Consider the following 17,795-nt stretch of genomic DNA (forward strand, 5'->3'; position numbering starts at 1 on the left):
TGACCAGGAAGATGCAGTAATGAATATGTTGTTCACAGCAATGAAGATTAATGTTTAAGCATGAAGAGTATGATTTGGAACATGCAGAGAATGAGGACAATGAAGAGTGGGAAAGGAAATGAAGATGAGCAAGAAGATGAAGACTTTCTAGAAGATGATGATACACAACGACTTTTGCTAGGAAGCTTGGTGGCATCTTCTCTTGATTTGTGACTTGTATTAGAAGATCTATTGAAAGTTGTTTGCAAATCTGTGCATGTATGGCAAGCACAATGATGGTTTTCTGTTGTATTTTTGCTTGGAATGTCAGTGTTCATGTGTTGCTTGACATGATTTTCTCGCAGCTATTCTCTACTGAATCTTGTTAATGATGATACAGATCCTATTTGTTTAATATTATAGAGGAGCCTATGCAGAGAAAATATCATAACTTAATTTTAGAACATATTATGCTTCTCAGCAGAGGGATCAATGATGCCTTTGAATCAATTACCTCATTGGCATTTGCAGCTACTAGAAATTTGAATAATGTAGACTTTGGTAAATATTCTTAATTATATGAAGACGATAACACTTGCAGCTGCAACTGTGAACAATAGGTGATTCCTCCTGTAATCTCCGGAATTTTAAGGCATTGAGTATTAAATAACTGGCAGATGATTTTTTTTAGTTTTCATATTGTCATTGTAATGCGAACAGTTTGTCTTGGAAATTTTTACAGTTTCTTCTGATCATTCCAAAATTTCAATAATATTTGAATTACATGAAAGTAATTTTTTTCTATTTGAGTAACACCATGGGTTAATTATTTTGATGTCTCCATAGCTGAAGATACCTTGGTATTTTTTTTGTTTTAATATATTTATTAATTTGTGGTGGATATAAAATGGGTATTACTATATAGTATTGGGAATTTATGGTTTTTCATGTTCTGTAAAAGAAATTGTTGCATTTGAAGTTGTTCGGTGAAGTATCCTTACAATTCCTCTATTAAATAAATTATATTATTATAATACGTTGGTTGTCTGGCCAGTTGAATGAACATGACATCTCCAAATAAAATTTATGCAGCTTTGTGAGATTCTATGCCGAAATGTGCCCACTAAAAAGATTCATTATTTTATCATTAAAAAACCTAATTCATTATTTTATTGTGTAAATGCCATCATTTCCATTAAAAATGGGACAATCATCCACTGAATAACTGGGAATTATAAGCCTTTGTTCAATTCTATTTTTGGGAGCTCCAGAAAGTGGCGGCGTTGCTGCAACTGTATGTAGAATTGATGCAATATTTTCTTATTCAAAGGTTGAAACAACCCTTTTTCACAGAAAGTAGAGTAGATCTATGGACAGTGTTGTAATTGGTGTACACTTGGCTAAAGTATATATTGGGATGGATTTTGGAAGACACATCTAGCACATTTTTTACTGTACTAGGGAATTTCATTAATAATATAAATATGCACAAAAATATTTACAGAAACCTCGGCAAAATCTGTTAGCTTGAGACTTTTAGGACAGTTTGATCGAACAATGTTAGGTTGAGAGACTTTGAGGACATTTTTGATAATTCAACGTTCATGTAAACCTGGAAAATGGTTTTCAAAAGAGAAAATTCTTAAGTTGCGATCAATTTTGCATTTTAGAGAAAACAATTGTATATACCTGTGTTGTATTTGTAACATTTTCTTTTAGCAGTAATGGTTATGTTTTGCATGAGGAGAGGGTTGTTGTTGAACTGGTCAGTGGTGTAATACAAACACGGATCGCAGCCTTCACATAAAAAAGTCATAGCCAGTTTCAAGCTATTCTGCTCTGGTCGATTCTACATATCAAGCAGGTATACTTTCTTTGTATAATTTTTGTTTAATTTATTTATGACACTAACTTGTGTATCTGTGTTTCTATTTCAGCCACTAGATGGCTTGTCAGGAGGACCAACACCAGCAATAGTGCCACCATCGTCCTCAAAATCGTTACTGGCATCTGGCACAACAAACAAACCGAAAGTTCCCTACTAATTTTTCCAGCAGGGATATTGTGTAAAGGGTGATAAGTGCCATTTTGTGCATGGTCCGTTTTCAGGAGCTAATCTAACTTCTCAAAAGACAACAAAACCAAGTCCACCAGTTACAGAGCCTCAGGCAAGTGGGAAACAAACAGTCAATGAAACTGAAAGCAACAAAGATGGAAAACATCCATCTGATTTAAGCTTTCCCAAGGTAGTACAATCACTTGATCCTAATGTAGTGTAGTCAAGTAACCCCATGACATTGAAGTCAAACAACTTTCAGGAAGTGCAGTCAAGAAACCCTGTGCTAGCAAAGGCAAATAACTTCAAGGCATCACAGTCAAGTCACCTTGTTGCATTGCAGTCCAATAACTTCCAAGCAGGGCATTTGGGCAATCCTTTAACACTGCAGTCAAATAATGTCAAGGAAACCCAGTTGCAAACACAAGCTAGACATGTCTCTCAATCAAGATCTCAACCTACCTATATAAAGGGAAGTCCACATGAAGTTGAACAATTTTTGCCAAAGATTGAACCTACAAGACAAAGGATACATGATTCTTCAAGAAACAGGTCTCGGATACGCCCATCTCATCCTCCAGAAGAGAGAGAGACTGCAAAATGGATTAGAATCGGAGGATTTGCTGGCTGGATCATCGCCAGGATTTGATGTACCTGTGGATGATGGACCTGACCAACTAAGCCATCGGGAGGAGGCTCATTACTATAAACATGATATGGAATCTGGAAGAGATGCAATCAATGGTCGAGAAAGAAATATGCATAACAAACGAGAGCATGTCTGAACTAGCTACTATGATGCTGAATTTCAGTATGACCATGGAGCTTATGAACCATATAAAAACAGGGGATATGAGTGTGGTGGACGAAAGCAGTCTAATGCTTTTGATGAATGGGTTCTGGAGAGATCGATTGTGCGAGAAAGGAGGTCCTTGTCTAGTGAATATGATCCTGAACGGAACAATATGGAGTATCTCTACCACCGGATTTCAAAACATAGGAGGGCTGTTGAGGCTAAAGTAGTGGATAGCCCCTAAAAGAGACAGCATGTGGATAGTCGACAGCAAGATATATACAGGGACCAGTTAAGGCAAGGTATGAATCACAGTAGTAGGTGATTGCAGGGTAGGATTCAAATAGAGGCTAGTGGCTTCAAAAGAGAGCCATCTAACAATATAGAATTTGATCAATAAGGCAAGTTAGATAGGGCTTGTTCCAGAAGGTCACCAAGTAGATGGGGCTTAAACAAGGACTTACGCCTGCTAACTGCAATGAAAACTTGTGATATTTTTACAACAGTGGGGTCTCAAGCCACCAATCGAAAAATCAACAAAGATATGGATGAAGGGTTATCATAAGGGGTATTGGGGCCATATATTTGAGAAATTGGAAACGCTTCTAGCAATCATTTGAAATCCACACCAGGCGCAAGTGCTCCCGCCCCTACCACCTATAGGGAAATATTCCCTATGTTTGGCAACAAAGCTACCTTCGTGTAGTGGGGATGAGAGAATATCAACTTCTGGTTGTCAACATTAGACCCGAAATCCATACTAAGAACTAGGCAATTCAATGAGGCCCATTATAATCCACAACCTATGCCTTTCTCCTTCATGAGTTTCTCTCATCACCGAATTTTTGTCACCAGGTTGTGAGGATTTTCAGCTCCCTAAAAAGACAATTTCTTTGTTTCAATTTGAAACAACCACAATGGATTATTTGGATGCCTACCCCTGTGGTCCTAACCAAAACTATCAATTTATTTTTGTGGACCTTGCTGAAAGAATAGATGAGTTGAAGTTAAGGTTGCTTTTAAGGAGTCTTACTTTCACTTTTGGTGTGAAAAATAAAATTAAAAAAAACCAAGTTCAAATCTATATTTCCCTTCAAGATCACCCAACAGTGCAAGACGGAATGGAATACCCTTTGTACAGATTTTAAATAAACTTAGTGTGTGTAATATGTGATGGTGAACATACAAAGTGCGTATGCAACAAGGATGGATATCTCTTGATCCGTTAGAATGCTTGCCTAATTACGCTAAGTATGTTTTACCCCACATAAAGGAAAATATATGTGTATAAAGGGTTGCTTATTCCTCCTATTTTAAACTATGTGAGATTATAGGGAGGTGGAAATCAACATAAAGAAATAAATTAAAAATAGATATAGAAACATATGTAATGAACAGACTGTGGGGCCTTGATACCAGAAACCAAAAACAAATTATGCTGAATACTATCTATTAATTGCGCTGACAATAGAAAAGGCTCGAGAGAATATTGACGTAATTTCCATACACCAAGGTTGGAAAGAAATGTCCCTTACACAAAGGTTGGAAAGAAATGTCCCTCCTTTGGTTGAATTTCCCAAATGATTCAAAACAAAGAAAAGGAGTTTTCTTTCAATGTTGTTGTGTAAAACTCTTGTAATTTTTTTTAACAAAAGGAACTTGAATATAATAGTTGTTTAAATGAGAAATAAGGATATACATCTTATTTCTAAATGACGAGTGTGTAGTGTAAAATGTTAATCGTTGTATGGTTAGTGTGTGCATCTAATAAGAATATAGTAATGTGGGCTTGACTGGTACAAGTGGAAGGATATTTTAAGTGACTTTTTAGAACAAATTGTTACATGATTGAATGTTGTCATTTACGATATGCTCAGATATTACTCGACTCGATCTGCTGAAAGCTATCATATTGAGCTTTAGATTTGACCGAGGATTCCGCTAGATCCTTCTCACCGTGGCCTTTCCAAATCATTTTCCAGGCAACCAGTCAAATCTCTGAACATCTATTCAATTTTTGGGGTTTGATTTTCCTTTTGGGTTTTGCTTCTGCTATTTTTCGACTATTTCTTTCTAAAGTTGAAGGTTATAAATGAAAATGCGGCTAATTGTTGTTAGGAAAAGATTGTAGTCTGTAATTGATCAAAAACCTTTTACTTTCCACAATCGAAAGTTAATATAGATTCATTTTTTTGAAGATCAAGTTAGGACAAATAGCGTTCAAATATATAAAAAGCCACCCATTCTACATTGGGACAACCAGAGTCGTATATGATTGATAGAAGACCCACTTTTTAATGCCAGGTAGTACATCTCCACAAGAGGAACCAGTATTGAGCCTTCTGTGTCCTCTCTAAACCATGGCACATTCACTCTACTCCCCTTCTCCTCAAATGATGGAACCCTCTATTCAACCCCAATTTTTGCATTCCTTGCGTGGATGATTTGAACTGGCAAAACTAAAGCGCATGACAATCAATCCATTTCAGAAAAAACAATTAAAAATATAACAAATGTCACCGAACTTGGTGTGCACGAAGGCTGCCACTCAACTAAAGGTCCACCATATACAAATAAGCTCTTACCAGAACCTCCTCCGCGCCCACGCTAACGATTCCCATTGTTCCTCACACGATTACCCATTCCCTTGCAGTTACCCCACGACAAAGCCCCATCTTCTTGTATTACATCTTTCCCTCTTTGTCGATCCACCGCCACGCCTCCTTGTACCCCCTTCTTGAGTTCCTACCCATCGGTGTAAATCGGGCTCGAACCACCGGAGTACAAACCCTGCTGTCAAAATTTGATCAACCCTCAACAAAAAAGGTAAAGGAAAAATTATAGAAATTTCTATCATCTGCAATGATGGAAATTAAAGCTTTCAAGCCCTTATAGATCTCTTTAATAAAGAATTCAATAATGTGAAATTTTTCCAGCAAGTATCGTGAAAAGGAGAGGGGCAGAATGCCTGCAGATGGTTCTATATCATCAGAATCCAGGGTACCTAGAGGTCAAAGTTTTAGGAACACTGAAACAAGGACAGATGCCATAAATTTTGCTGGGCCTAAGACTCTTGCAGAAATCAAACAAGAAAAGAATCGTGAGAGCAGTGAAGAACCTTCTACCGCACAATCAACAGAGCATGGATCCTCACAGAATCCCTCTATGAAGAGTCCAGACAAACAAAGACAAAATCTTCCTTGGGAAGGAAGGAAGATGAGATTGGGCAAGGTAATTAATGATTCAAGTGGGGAACAAGACTTTCAGGCTCTAAAGCCACTAAGTGATATTCTGAAGAAAAAACGGAAAGTGACTCAAGAAAATGGTGACAATGAAGGAAATATACCTACAGAAGGGCAGGGTCAGGCCATTCAAAGTTTCAATTTGAGCAAGGGAAATGATGGCTTGCCACCACCTGAAAAAGATGTTGAAGAGGGAGAACTTCCAGCTGGTGACAGTTACACATCTGAACTGCCCACTTTTACTCCTGGGGTGGATGACACTGAGGCATCCAATGACATGGATACTCTTGTAGAAGACAAACCATCAGCCTTTTCAAATGGAGCAAAGCCTGTTGTAGTGGATGACTAGGAAGATCCAGTAATGAATGATGATGTTCACAGAAATGAAGATGTTGACCATGAAGAGTATGATTTGGAACATGCAGAGAATGAGGACAATGAAGAGTGGGAAACGAATGAAGATGAGCAAGAAGATTGAAGACTTTCTAGAAGATGATGATGACGACGACTTTGCTAGGAAGCTTGGTGGCATATTCTCTTGATTAGTGACTTGTATTAGAAGATCTGTTGAAAGCTGTTTGCAAATCTGTGCATGTATTGGCAAGCACAATGGTGGTTTTTTGTTGTAGTTTTGCTTGGAATGTCAGTGTAAAATGCCGATTTCATGTGTTGCTTGACGTGATGTTCTCGCAGCTATTCAAGATAATTGTTTCTTTTGTCTACACTGAATCTTGTTAATGATGATACAGATCCTATTTGTAACATTTTTTTGTAGCATTTTTTTTAGCAGTAATGGTTATGTTTTGCATTAGGAGAGGGTTGTAGTTGAACTTGTTAGTGGTGTAATACAAACACAGACCGCATCCTTCACATAAATTAGTCACAGCTAGTTTCAAGCTATTCTGCTCTGGTCGATTCTACATATCAAGCAGATATACTTTCTTTGTATAATTTTTTTTTAATCTATTTATGACACTAACTTGTGTATCTGTGTTTCCGTTTCAGCCACTAGATGGCTTTTCAGGAGCACCAACACCATCAATAGTGCCACCATCGTCCTCAGCATCGTTACCGGCATCTAGCACTGCAAACAAACTGAAAGTTACTTGCTATTTTTTCAGCAGGGATATTGTGTAAAGGGTGATTCAAGTAGAGGCTAGTGGCTTCAAAAGAGAGCCATCTGACAATATAGACGTTGATCAAGAAGGCAAGTTAGAGAGGGCTTGGTCCAGAAGCTCACCAAGCAGACGGGGCTTAAATGATCATTTCAAAAGCAAGTATCGTGAAAAGGAGAGGGGCAGAATGCCTGCAGATGGTTCTATATCATCAGAATCCAGGGTACCTAGAGGTCAAACTTTTAGGAACACTGAAATAAGGACAGATGCCATAAATTTTGCTGGGCCTAAGACCCTTGCACAAATCAAACAAGAAAAGAATTCTGAGAGCAGTGAAGAACCTTTTACTGCACAATCAACAGAGCATGGATCCTCACAGAATCCCTCTATGAAGAGTCCAGACAAACACAGAAGAATTAACCGTTGAATTGTTCTACCGTGATCAATTCAGAGCAGAAATTTAAAAAGGCTTTTTGCAGATCCGAAAAATGTGGGTAAAGGGTTAGTTAATGCCAACCTGGTGGATAACAGATAGGTCGAATTCCGCCCTGAGAACTTGAAATGCCCTACAAACAGCGGTGGAAAGCTCTGATAAAACCTTTGAACAGAAAATTAGTGAGTGAGAACCTGAGATTGGGCGAATGAAACGGAGCGTAAAAATGACGAACTTGACGAATAATAAACTAAGCAGCTCGCAAGGGCAGAAGGAATATCTAGCTGGTTCATGGGGAACAGATTTTGGATTTTTCTCTGCCACTAAAAAAGAGTTGCGTGCTGCAGCCCTAGCTCGCATACCTCCAGAGGAAACATCCCGAACAATAACTACCTCTAGAGGAAACATCCCGAACAATAACTCTGAAGACAGAGAGGCCATTGGGTTGGGAGACAAAAAGTCAGTGTGAAGATCAACGATCAATCTTCATTCAATCGTCTAACACAACAAATCCATGGTCAATAATAGGACACGTCTCATCAGCTAACGTAATTCATTTCAAAGGGAAACGCCTTACTGCGTAAAAATCCATGGTCAATAATAGGACACGTCATCAGCTAAGGTAATTAATTTCAAAGAGAAACGCCTTACGGCGTAATTATTTTTAGGTGTTTTGACTATTGCTAAGACATAAATTCCTAATATATTTAGATTAAAAACTGTTTTATATATTTTTAAGTGTTATAGTGGTAGCCTCTCGTTTCAAATACAACCTTAACATCTTTAGCGGATTGGAATAAGACTTAATAAATAGACTTTCAATAAATAAATTTTCGTAATGATAAAACTAAAGAAATAAGCTCTAACATCCTGCCTCAATTCTTACTAAATCATAAATTAAATTCGTAGAGATACTCTGTAGCTTGAACATTGGTTTAACGATTCACCCTGATATAAAAAAAATATCGGGCTAATACTGTTCGGTGGCACTTGTATATCCAGCCATCCGTATGGGTGATTGAGAATGTGTATGGTTCGTATAGATTCTTCAATCGATAATAGTAGAGTAAGCTTTTGGTATTTGTTTTGCAGAAATACTTATATAGCAGCAATTCTACCAGATTAGCATGGCAGCACCGTAAGCAATCGCTGTTTGATCTTTACATAATTTTTTTCGTCTATCCAAGCTTGGGCCAGAATTTACCAAAATGTATCCTATGGCATCATGCTGTTTGATTGCAGCCATTCAATTCTCCCCGTTCTCAATTCTAAATCAGAGCCTCCGCCATTGTTTGATGGAACCCCGAGGTGTATATCTTAATTCTAATGATTTCTGCATTTTACTATTAGTTGTCACATTCTACTGGAATACGAATTGTATGATAAGTTGCGTAGGTATTCATTACTAAATTTGATTCGGATTTTACAGACTGTATGTCAGTTTGACATGCCCATATGCCCAGCGCGTTTGGATTGCCAGAAACTACAAGGTATTTATCTCGCTGATTCCCCTTCTTGTTGGTAGGTTTTGTATTGCATTGATAGAGCTGTGAAAATAAAATGCAGGGCCTCGATCAGATCCAGATAGTTCCGATTGATTTGCAGGACAGACCTGCGTGGTACAAGCAGAAAGTTTATCCAGCTAACAAGGTAGACTCATATTCTTCTTATTTGTCTCAATATCCTTTTATATTTATCCTTAATTGCCTGTTTCAGGTGCATGTGACATACGCAGATGCCTCCCTAGGCTCTCTCGGTACCAGCAACAAACTTTTTTAATAGAGTGCTATGAGACTATCAACAACTTCATGACAGCAATAGCATTCAAAAACAACTGTATTATTTAGTAATTACATTATAAACAAATAAACATGGATGCACAGCAATTAAGGATTGCTCATCAGGGATTCACCCACAAGCATGGATGATCAAATGAGAACATCATCATTCTCATCCACATGGTTTATTAACGGGCATGATTCGTACAATAACATTTGTGTTTGTATTTGTAGATTCACAGTGTTGTTCCTCGACATGTTCTTGGCTAGGAAACAATGCACTTTGCACATAAATAACCATATTTAAATCTTTAGACCAATGCCTTTTCAATTTAAATATTTAAAACAATGCCTTTTGATTGGGCATCTTTATCCCACATTGTAGAAACATAAATTGATCGCATGGAAGAGACAGAAGGTCGCCGGGCACGCACAAGTATCTTCAAGCACCACTGCAAATGGAAGTCTTTGGTACTTAAAGAGTCTACAGAAATATTAGAAATACTAATGAAGGGTGGAGATATCTAACATTTCGTGATATGAAAATAAAATGTACTGAGCATTAGCAAATGAATCCAGCAGTTCAAGTTTGTTCCTAGGGCCTCTAGACCAGCTTCAGATATATTCAAAACATGAAAAAAATCCATCTCGTAACACAAAATGGTAGTAACTATCAAGGACTACACTTTGCTCAGAATTCTTTAGTCATACTAATAACTTCATGCAAGTATTCATCTCACAGAATTCTTTAGTCATACTAATAACTTCATGCAAGTATTCATCTCACAAATGCAGAGTAATAATAAATATCAGAGATTGCATAGAAATATTTTGAATCCCATAAAAAGTTTGCAACCATAGAAGGAAATTTGTACCACAAAATTGCTTTCTAATAACTGTAAATACAAGAATGTCTGCCCAATAGGCTGCAACGATAAACAGAGAGAAAAGAGTTGTTAAAAGAAAAGAAAGAAATATACAAAAATTGATAAAAGAGATTCTGTAAAGAAAGTGGCAAATCCATAAGGTAGGTATCCTGGTATTTAGAACGTAAAATGGCCCACAAAGCTCCTAATAGAGATCCTTGTATTCAGTGCCAATGAAAAAAATCCATCTCGTAACACAAAATGGTAGTAACTATCAAGGACTACACTTTGCCCAGAATTCTTTAGTCATACTAATAACTTCATGCAAGTATTCATCTCACAGAATTCTTTAGTCATACTAATAACTTCATGCAAGTATTCATCTCACAAATGCAGAGTAATAATAAATATCAGAGATTGCATAGAAATATTTTGAATCCCATAAAAAGTTTGCAACCATTGAAGGAAATTTGTACCACAAAATTGCTTTCTAATAACTGTAAATACAAGAATGTCTGCCCAATAGGCTGTAACGATAAACAGAGAGAAAAGAGTTGTTAAAAGAAATGAAAGAAATATACAAAAATTGATAAAAGAGATTCTGTAAAGAAAGTGGCAAATCCATAAGGTAGGTATCCTGGTATTTAGAACGTAAAATGGCCCACAAAGCTCCTAATAGAGATCCTTGTATTCAGTGCCAAAATTAGCAGCAATTCTACCAGATTAGCATGGCAGCACCGTAAGCAATGCTGTTTGATCTTTACATAATTTTTTTCGTCTATCCAAGCTTGTGCCAGAATTTACCAAAATGTATTCTATGGCATCATGTTGTTTGATTGCAGCCATTCAATTCTCCCCGTTCTCAATTCTAAATCAGAGCCTCCGCCATTGTTTGATGGAACCCCGAGGTGAACAGTTATTGCAGGATCGAACGAACAGTCGCAGTTATTGCAGGATCGAACGAACAGCTGCGGTTGGCCTTGCTCAATTCAAATCGACGGATAAAGATTACCTAATCGTCTAACACCAAAATCCAATGGCACATATTTGGACACTAAAGCAATTTGATGAGTTAATCTCAGAAGGAAACGCCTTACGGCCTAACTAGAGAATCGAGATATTAGATCTCTTCCGTTTACTGGTCCAATATTGATAAGCTGAGCCCCAACACCAAGAACGCTAATAAAACGACATATGGTGTACAAATATAGAGTTGAATTTATTTTGTATCGTCAGTTTTTCCAGAAACGTTATGCATCTTCAGACAAAGTTTAAGCTGAGCCCTAACACCAAGAACGCCGATAAAAGCACATATGGTGTACAAATATAGAGTTGACTTTATTTTTTATCGTCAGTTTTCAAGGAACATTATGCATCTTCAGACAAAGTTTGTAGAAAACTGAAAACTGCCCACATACACACCTCAATCAATTCGTTTAACCATTAAGAAATTATAAACATGACAATCTGACTCACATTAATTGTCTTTGCATATACAGAATTTTCCCAGTGACATGCCATTTCTGACATGAATGATATGATAGTTAAATAGAAATTACATGTATCGGATAATGCCTTGAGACTGCGTTTTTAACGCACAAAACAATATTCAATAAAATCCTAACAAAATGTGATAATAAAAGTGCAGAAAGAACTATCAAAAATAAAAGCTAAATTCACAAATTATTTCAGTGATGTCGCCTTGCTCGCGACCTTTCTTCAATGACTGCCATTTTTCCAAAAATAAGTTGCGCTGCTCATTATTACTTTCGTTTGCAAACCAGAGTTTGACTTCCTTGAGCGCAGGGGCTATTTGAAGAAGGCAGCCCAACAAACGAAGCTCCCTCTCATCATATTCTTTGATCTCTATCTCTACTGATTGAAGATTCGGCAGTGGAGACATTAAAAATGGCGGGGTGGGATCTCTCTCAGGCTCCTCCTGCTTTACAAGGCAAAAATCGTATGATGCACGCTGCAGTCAGTTAGCGTACATTTAAAGAATAGTATTGGTCAAAGGAAGAGCAGTTATTGTCTTACCAGAATTAGGTGTCCGAGCAGGTGGAAACGCTCCAGATTAGGAAGCCTCCACAGAAGATTGAACAGAGGAACAGCAATCCATTCTTCCCCGGGAAATAGAGGCATCAGTGATCTCACCGAGAGCACTTTCAGTGATGTCAACGTTCCCATTAATTCAAGAAATCTGTTCGCAGAGAGAGTGCCTGCTGAATGCCTCGATTCCAACGATAAGCCAATCAAATTACCGCCGACCTCCATTTCGAGTTCGGTAATTGATTCGGAAAGCTCTTGAAATCTCATTCCATTGACTTCCAGGTCTTCTGCATAATGATTATTCAATATTTGAAGGTTAGGGCAATTAACTGTCCATCCCTCCTCGTCATCAGCATATATATTTAAATATGTAATGTTGGAAGATGAGATGACAGGCCGTTCGAGGCCGTCACAATGCTCTATGTTGAACTTCTGAAGAAGAGGGCAAAGAGAAAGAAAACGGGCTAAAGATTCATCGGTCATTCTGATAGAGTAAAGGGTGCACTCAGTGAGAAGCTTGAATCCGACGAAAGCATTTGGAAAATCGGTGAGAATATAATTGTAAAGCGTGAGGGTAGCGAGACGAGTGCATGAGAAAAGGCCCGGCGGCGGGATTTCCATGTCTAGGGAACATTTGAGAAATAGGTGTTGTACCTTCTTTCTTGCAACACATTGCAGCCATTCCCATAGGGTTTGGCGTCTAAACTCTCCGAACATCGGAACGGTATAAAGATCCCATAGGGTTTGGCGTCTAAACTCTCCGAACATCGGAACGGTAATTTCAGCGTCAGTGGAGAGTAAAAAGGCGTCCAGATCCGACGAATGCAACCGTAATATGTGGGATATTCTGGTTTCCATCTCCGCCATTGAGGGGAGGGAAGGTCTGAGCGTAGGTTCTGGACGCAGGAGACGCGTTGGTGTAAGAAGAGCGGGGGACAGGACGAGCTGGGGCATTTCTGTGGAAAGAAAGCGCCATCGTTTAGAGAGAATTGAACAGCCGATTGCATCTGCAATGGGGAGTTTAGAGAGGATCAGCGAAAGGAGCTCGTTAGGAAGTGCAGACAATCTATCGGCCATCACTATAAAATTAACGTGAGACAGATTTTAGCGTCAGAGATGAAATATAGGACAATTGGAATATGCTTCAAGGGCTTCTGAAAATATTACAAGGTGAGTGAAAAGGTTAGCACCCGTTTGGCAATGGTAAGGAACTGATCCAATATTTAAGATGATCTGGCATATTTATAAGATCTCATATCATTTTTGAATTTTCAATATATTAAAATAGATTCCATTTAAATATATAATATATATTTGATATGAGTTTCAATTTTTTTTATGTCATTTTTTTATGGGCCGATATTATTTAAATGTTTTGAATAGTTTATGAGAGTTTTTTTGGGGTAAATCACATAACGTCAATTTTTTTATGGGCCCACATTATTTAAATGTTTTAAATAGTTTATGAGAGATTTTTTTAGATAAATCACATAATGAGAGAGGACGGCTAGAACATCAATAGTTTTTGTCCTAGCCCTCTCTTCCTCTTTTCCTCCCCTCCCTCTTTCTATAACCTGTTCTAGTTTTCTTATAAGTTAGTTTTTTTTTCTCCCCTTGTGATCTTGTAACCTTCTCTCTTACCTTTTTCTTGATGGGATTGTCTTTATAGTATGAGAAAACTTTAATAGTTATCCATATAAATATATATATGTATATATAAAATAAAATCTAAATTAATATAAATTGGTTAACACCTTTGATGAAAACTCATATGTGCCATGGTTTTTTTAATTTAATAACTAACTATTAATTTAATAATTAGTGAATTCCGTAACTTTAATTTATTTTAATTTTAATTTTTTTTTATTTTTTGCGACATTTTCCCTGGATCCGTTTCATGGTCAAATTTAGCAACATAGCCATTACCTAGTCTAAAATTATAGCCGTTGGATATTCTACTTTGACTATTTAACATGCAAGTTGGATCTGTTTCTTCAACTTGTGTTAACAATAAACCACACTGGTGGGTTCGAAATGCATTCACAAAGAAAACATTATGTGATTTACCCCGAAAAGTCTCTCATAAACTTGATATGGATCACAAAAGCCTCAACTCAAGCTTTGAATAGTTATTTTTTTATAGATTTTTTTAGATTTTTATTATGGCCTACATGAGCAAAATTTCAATTTTGATGACAAAACTACATTGTTACACATCATACTAGACTGTAAAAAGAGCAGCTAGGCTCAATAAAATTTGATATAGTGTATTTTATAATCTATTGGAAGATAAATTTATGTTTAGACTATGGAAATTAGTATAATTTTTTTTTTTTTAAGATTTATAAATATTTTAGACCACTAATATTCACTTGTAGTTTATTATGGTTTTGTTTACCTTTGTTTGATAACTAGTTATGTAGAAGTGTTAGATCACCCACTAATTAACATTTAATAATAATATTTTCTATTTTTGTTCCAAATGAGCTATAATAGTTTATTTAATGATATTTTGTTCTAGCTTTTTGATTGACAATTTAGTTATGTGTAAAATTTCTCAAATAATAAACTACTTAATTCACAGTAGCTTAGGATTAGTGGCACTCATCTACCTAATTTATTCTCCCCCGACCCGAATAAAACTAGTTGAAAATTCTCAAATAATTATGATGGAAACATTTGCTATGGACTTTAATGCTTATTGTTTTTTACTAATATGACGATTTCAATTGTCATGTCCTTTAATTTTAATTATAAATATTTTATATGGGAATGACCTAATAAATTTAAATATTTGTTTTTTTGTATTTTGTAATATAATTTATACTCAAATTTAAGTATGAAAATGTAATATTCTATTTTTTAAATGGTCAGTTTTAATATATAAATACATTTAATTCTCTAAAGAAATTAATTCTTTTTTAATTAAATTTTAAATAAAATGAATAAAAAAATGGGATTAATTTTTTTTAATAAAATGTTTAGAGTAAAGTAAATTTCAAAATATTTAATCTTAATCTTTCCTTTATGAAATTGTTAATGGTGGTTAATATTAATTTTCATATGATGATGACAATACAATTGATATCGAAGCTTGTTCTAAACGTGAAAATGCAAGGCTTTCTTATGATTGCAACAATGAAAGTTTCCAAAAGCAAAAATACCATGCAATTAGAGAGTGTCAGCTTGCATATTTTGCATTGCACATTGTGACCAGTGTAGAAGGTGTATCGATGGTAGTGAATATGAAGGGAAATGACTACATGCATGCTTCTGAACTACCAGGAATCTGAATAGCTTGCCTCTAGTAAATACACATTATCATAATTTTAGCTTTACTTTAGGCTTCACTGATTTTGGGCCATTACTTGTAATGCTAGCCCAAAATTGATTGTTTTGACTCTATCTCAAGGAGGTGTGGAAGAAAAAGAAAACAAATCATTACCTTTGTGCATTTTGAGGTGTACATATTAGTTTTCCTTACTTTGAGAATCAAAGGTCTATTGAGGACAAAAAATATGAAGAAATGCTATCCCAATTTTCATGATAAGAATAGAACAACAGTTTTTCCTTTGGGAGATTTTTTATAATGTTGGCTGATAATTTAGACCCTATGATATTACAATTTTTGTTTTTAGGCCTTGTTCATGAGGAGGCTATGAAACAATAAAGCTACACGTGGCCTGGTTGTATATAGAAGTAGACAATAGTTGCAAATTATCTACATTTATCAATCTTAAACAAAAAAGTTACACAGGAAAATAATCTGATGGGTCAAAAGAGAGAAACAGTGTCTTCCTTCAAATGTTGTGGTGTGCTTGTTGGGTTGTAATATGTTAGGTGGACACTATCATAGAGCTTCCCCACTTATCAGATTATTGGAGAAGGGGCCATGGTAATGTCAGGATGAAACACAATCAGAAAGGTGGCTTATTTATCAAATTGGTATGTTGTTTATGGTAATCTCAAGACCAGGATCATATTTTTTTAACAAAATCCATTCATTCATTTAAATAATAAATAGGCAAGCCTAAATTACTTCTAATTTTAGCTAATTTTGTGGTCAAACAAAACCTAAAGGAAACAAGGGATCATAGTGTGCTTGTCCCACACATTCATATGCAATTGATCAACACTCTTGAACCATATTCTTGGAAGATTCCCTATAACATCTGTCATAGCCTGACATAATTTAGTAGAAAATGTGTTCACTTTTTTAAATAAGAGATGGGCAAGCCTAAATTACTCCCTTGGATTTTCAGTGATTGTTGTGGTGAATCAAAACCCCAAGGTAAACAGGGAATCATAGTGCTTGTCTCTGACATTCAGATCAATCCAAAATCCAAGGTAAACTTGTATATAATGCATGTCCCCAATTGTCCCATATACTCATGTCAATTTGAAACCCAGGGGATGCAACAGATCATAGTGCTTGTCTCCTACAATAATAGGTAGCCTTGAACCATGTTCTTGGCAGTTTCCCTTGAAAATTATAATCTCAAAAAATAACATCTGTCACACCTTAGCTATCGGTTCCTGGAATCCATGCAACAATAAAAGCATCCACCAATGGAAGATAAGGTTCAACAATGGGTTTCCTTCCAGATCAAGATTACAAGGCATTTCAAGGACCTACAAACATTCTTAATCGTGTCGCTTCCACCTAGGGGAATGGTAAAATTATGATTGTCTCCAAACATTTCTGCATAAGGTGCCTCACCAACAACTACAATGGAATATGAAAACCCTTGTATTTTGACGTAGTTAACATCTGGGTTTTTCTCATAAATCTGTAGAAAATCTGTGTAGGTTAACCCGATAATGCAATATAAATCAGAGAAGAATACTATAACCTACTTCTATTATCAATTTGCGGAATCTTAAAGATCGAGCTACACAATATAACCAAAAGAAGAAGAATTAATGGCATAATACACATGAAAATATTTTGGGGAAAGCCTCAGTTAAAAAGCCCACACTCTTCTATTATCACACCTAGTGGAAATACATAGGAATTATACAAAGCCTTAGCTCTCACAACTAGCCAGCTCTCAGTACAATCCTCAGAGATGCTCACAGGCAATCTTGGCTTCTCTCCAGACTTCCTCTCTACACTCCAAGCTCCTATTTCCTTGCGTTGTTCCTTGTGGATGATTCGCCTATTACCAAGTGGAGAACCTCATTCTTCAAAACTGTGCAATCCTCAATGATAAATCCTTAACTGCATGCATGAGTTTTCTCCATGAAAAAACACATGTGGCTGATAGCACATTGTCCTTGAACATTAATCTCAACTGGGTCTTTCTCAGAATAGACATGCATGAGTTTCTGATGAGGGAATCTTTAGTTAACTAGAGTAGCACTAGTTGAGTTCCCTAATGCATCAACTGACTGTTAACTCGCTATTAGTTCCTCAAATAGGTTGGAACTAATTTAACTGGACTTAACTCAGTAAACTGAGTTAACTAATTACAACTCAAATAT

At 36.3% G+C, this 17,795-nt stretch overlaps 2 protein-coding genes across 2 annotated transcripts; one reads left to right on the forward strand and one right to left on the reverse strand.

Moving 5' to 3' along the window:
• The first annotated feature begins 8,669 nt into the window (after positions 1-8,669).
• LOC149144625 (glutathione S-transferase L2, chloroplastic-like) lies at positions 8,670-10,405 on the forward strand. The gene is made up of 5 exons (XM_089449801.1): positions 8,670-8,756; positions 8,861-8,926; positions 9,048-9,108; positions 9,185-9,268; positions 9,335-10,405. Exons 1-5 carry the CDS (start codon positions 8,746-8,748, stop codon positions 9,395-9,397), a joined length of 285 nt encoding a protein of 94 aa, XP_089305927.1. The 5' UTR covers positions 8,670-8,745; the 3' UTR covers positions 9,398-10,405.
• A 1,514-nt stretch (positions 10,406-11,919) lies between these two features.
• Positions 11,920-13,388, reverse strand: LOC149144626 (F-box/FBD/LRR-repeat protein At1g13570-like). Its single transcript, XM_089452214.1, has 2 exons — positions 12,300-13,388; positions 11,920-12,201 (listed from the first exon to the last, which is right to left on the reverse strand). The coding sequence occupies exons 1-2, from the start codon at positions 13,386-13,388 to the stop codon at positions 11,920-11,922; spliced, it is 1,371 nt and encodes a 456-aa protein (XP_089308340.1).
• Positions 13,389-17,795: the final 4,407 nt, after the last annotated feature.

Source organism: Pinus tabuliformis, chromosome X, assembly GCF_031772625.1.
Source record: "Pinus tabuliformis cultivar Carrire ecotype Pingquan chromosome X, CPIR1, whole genome shotgun sequence".
NCBI lineage: Eukaryota > Viridiplantae > Streptophyta > Pinopsida > Pinales > Pinaceae > Pinus > Pinus tabuliformis.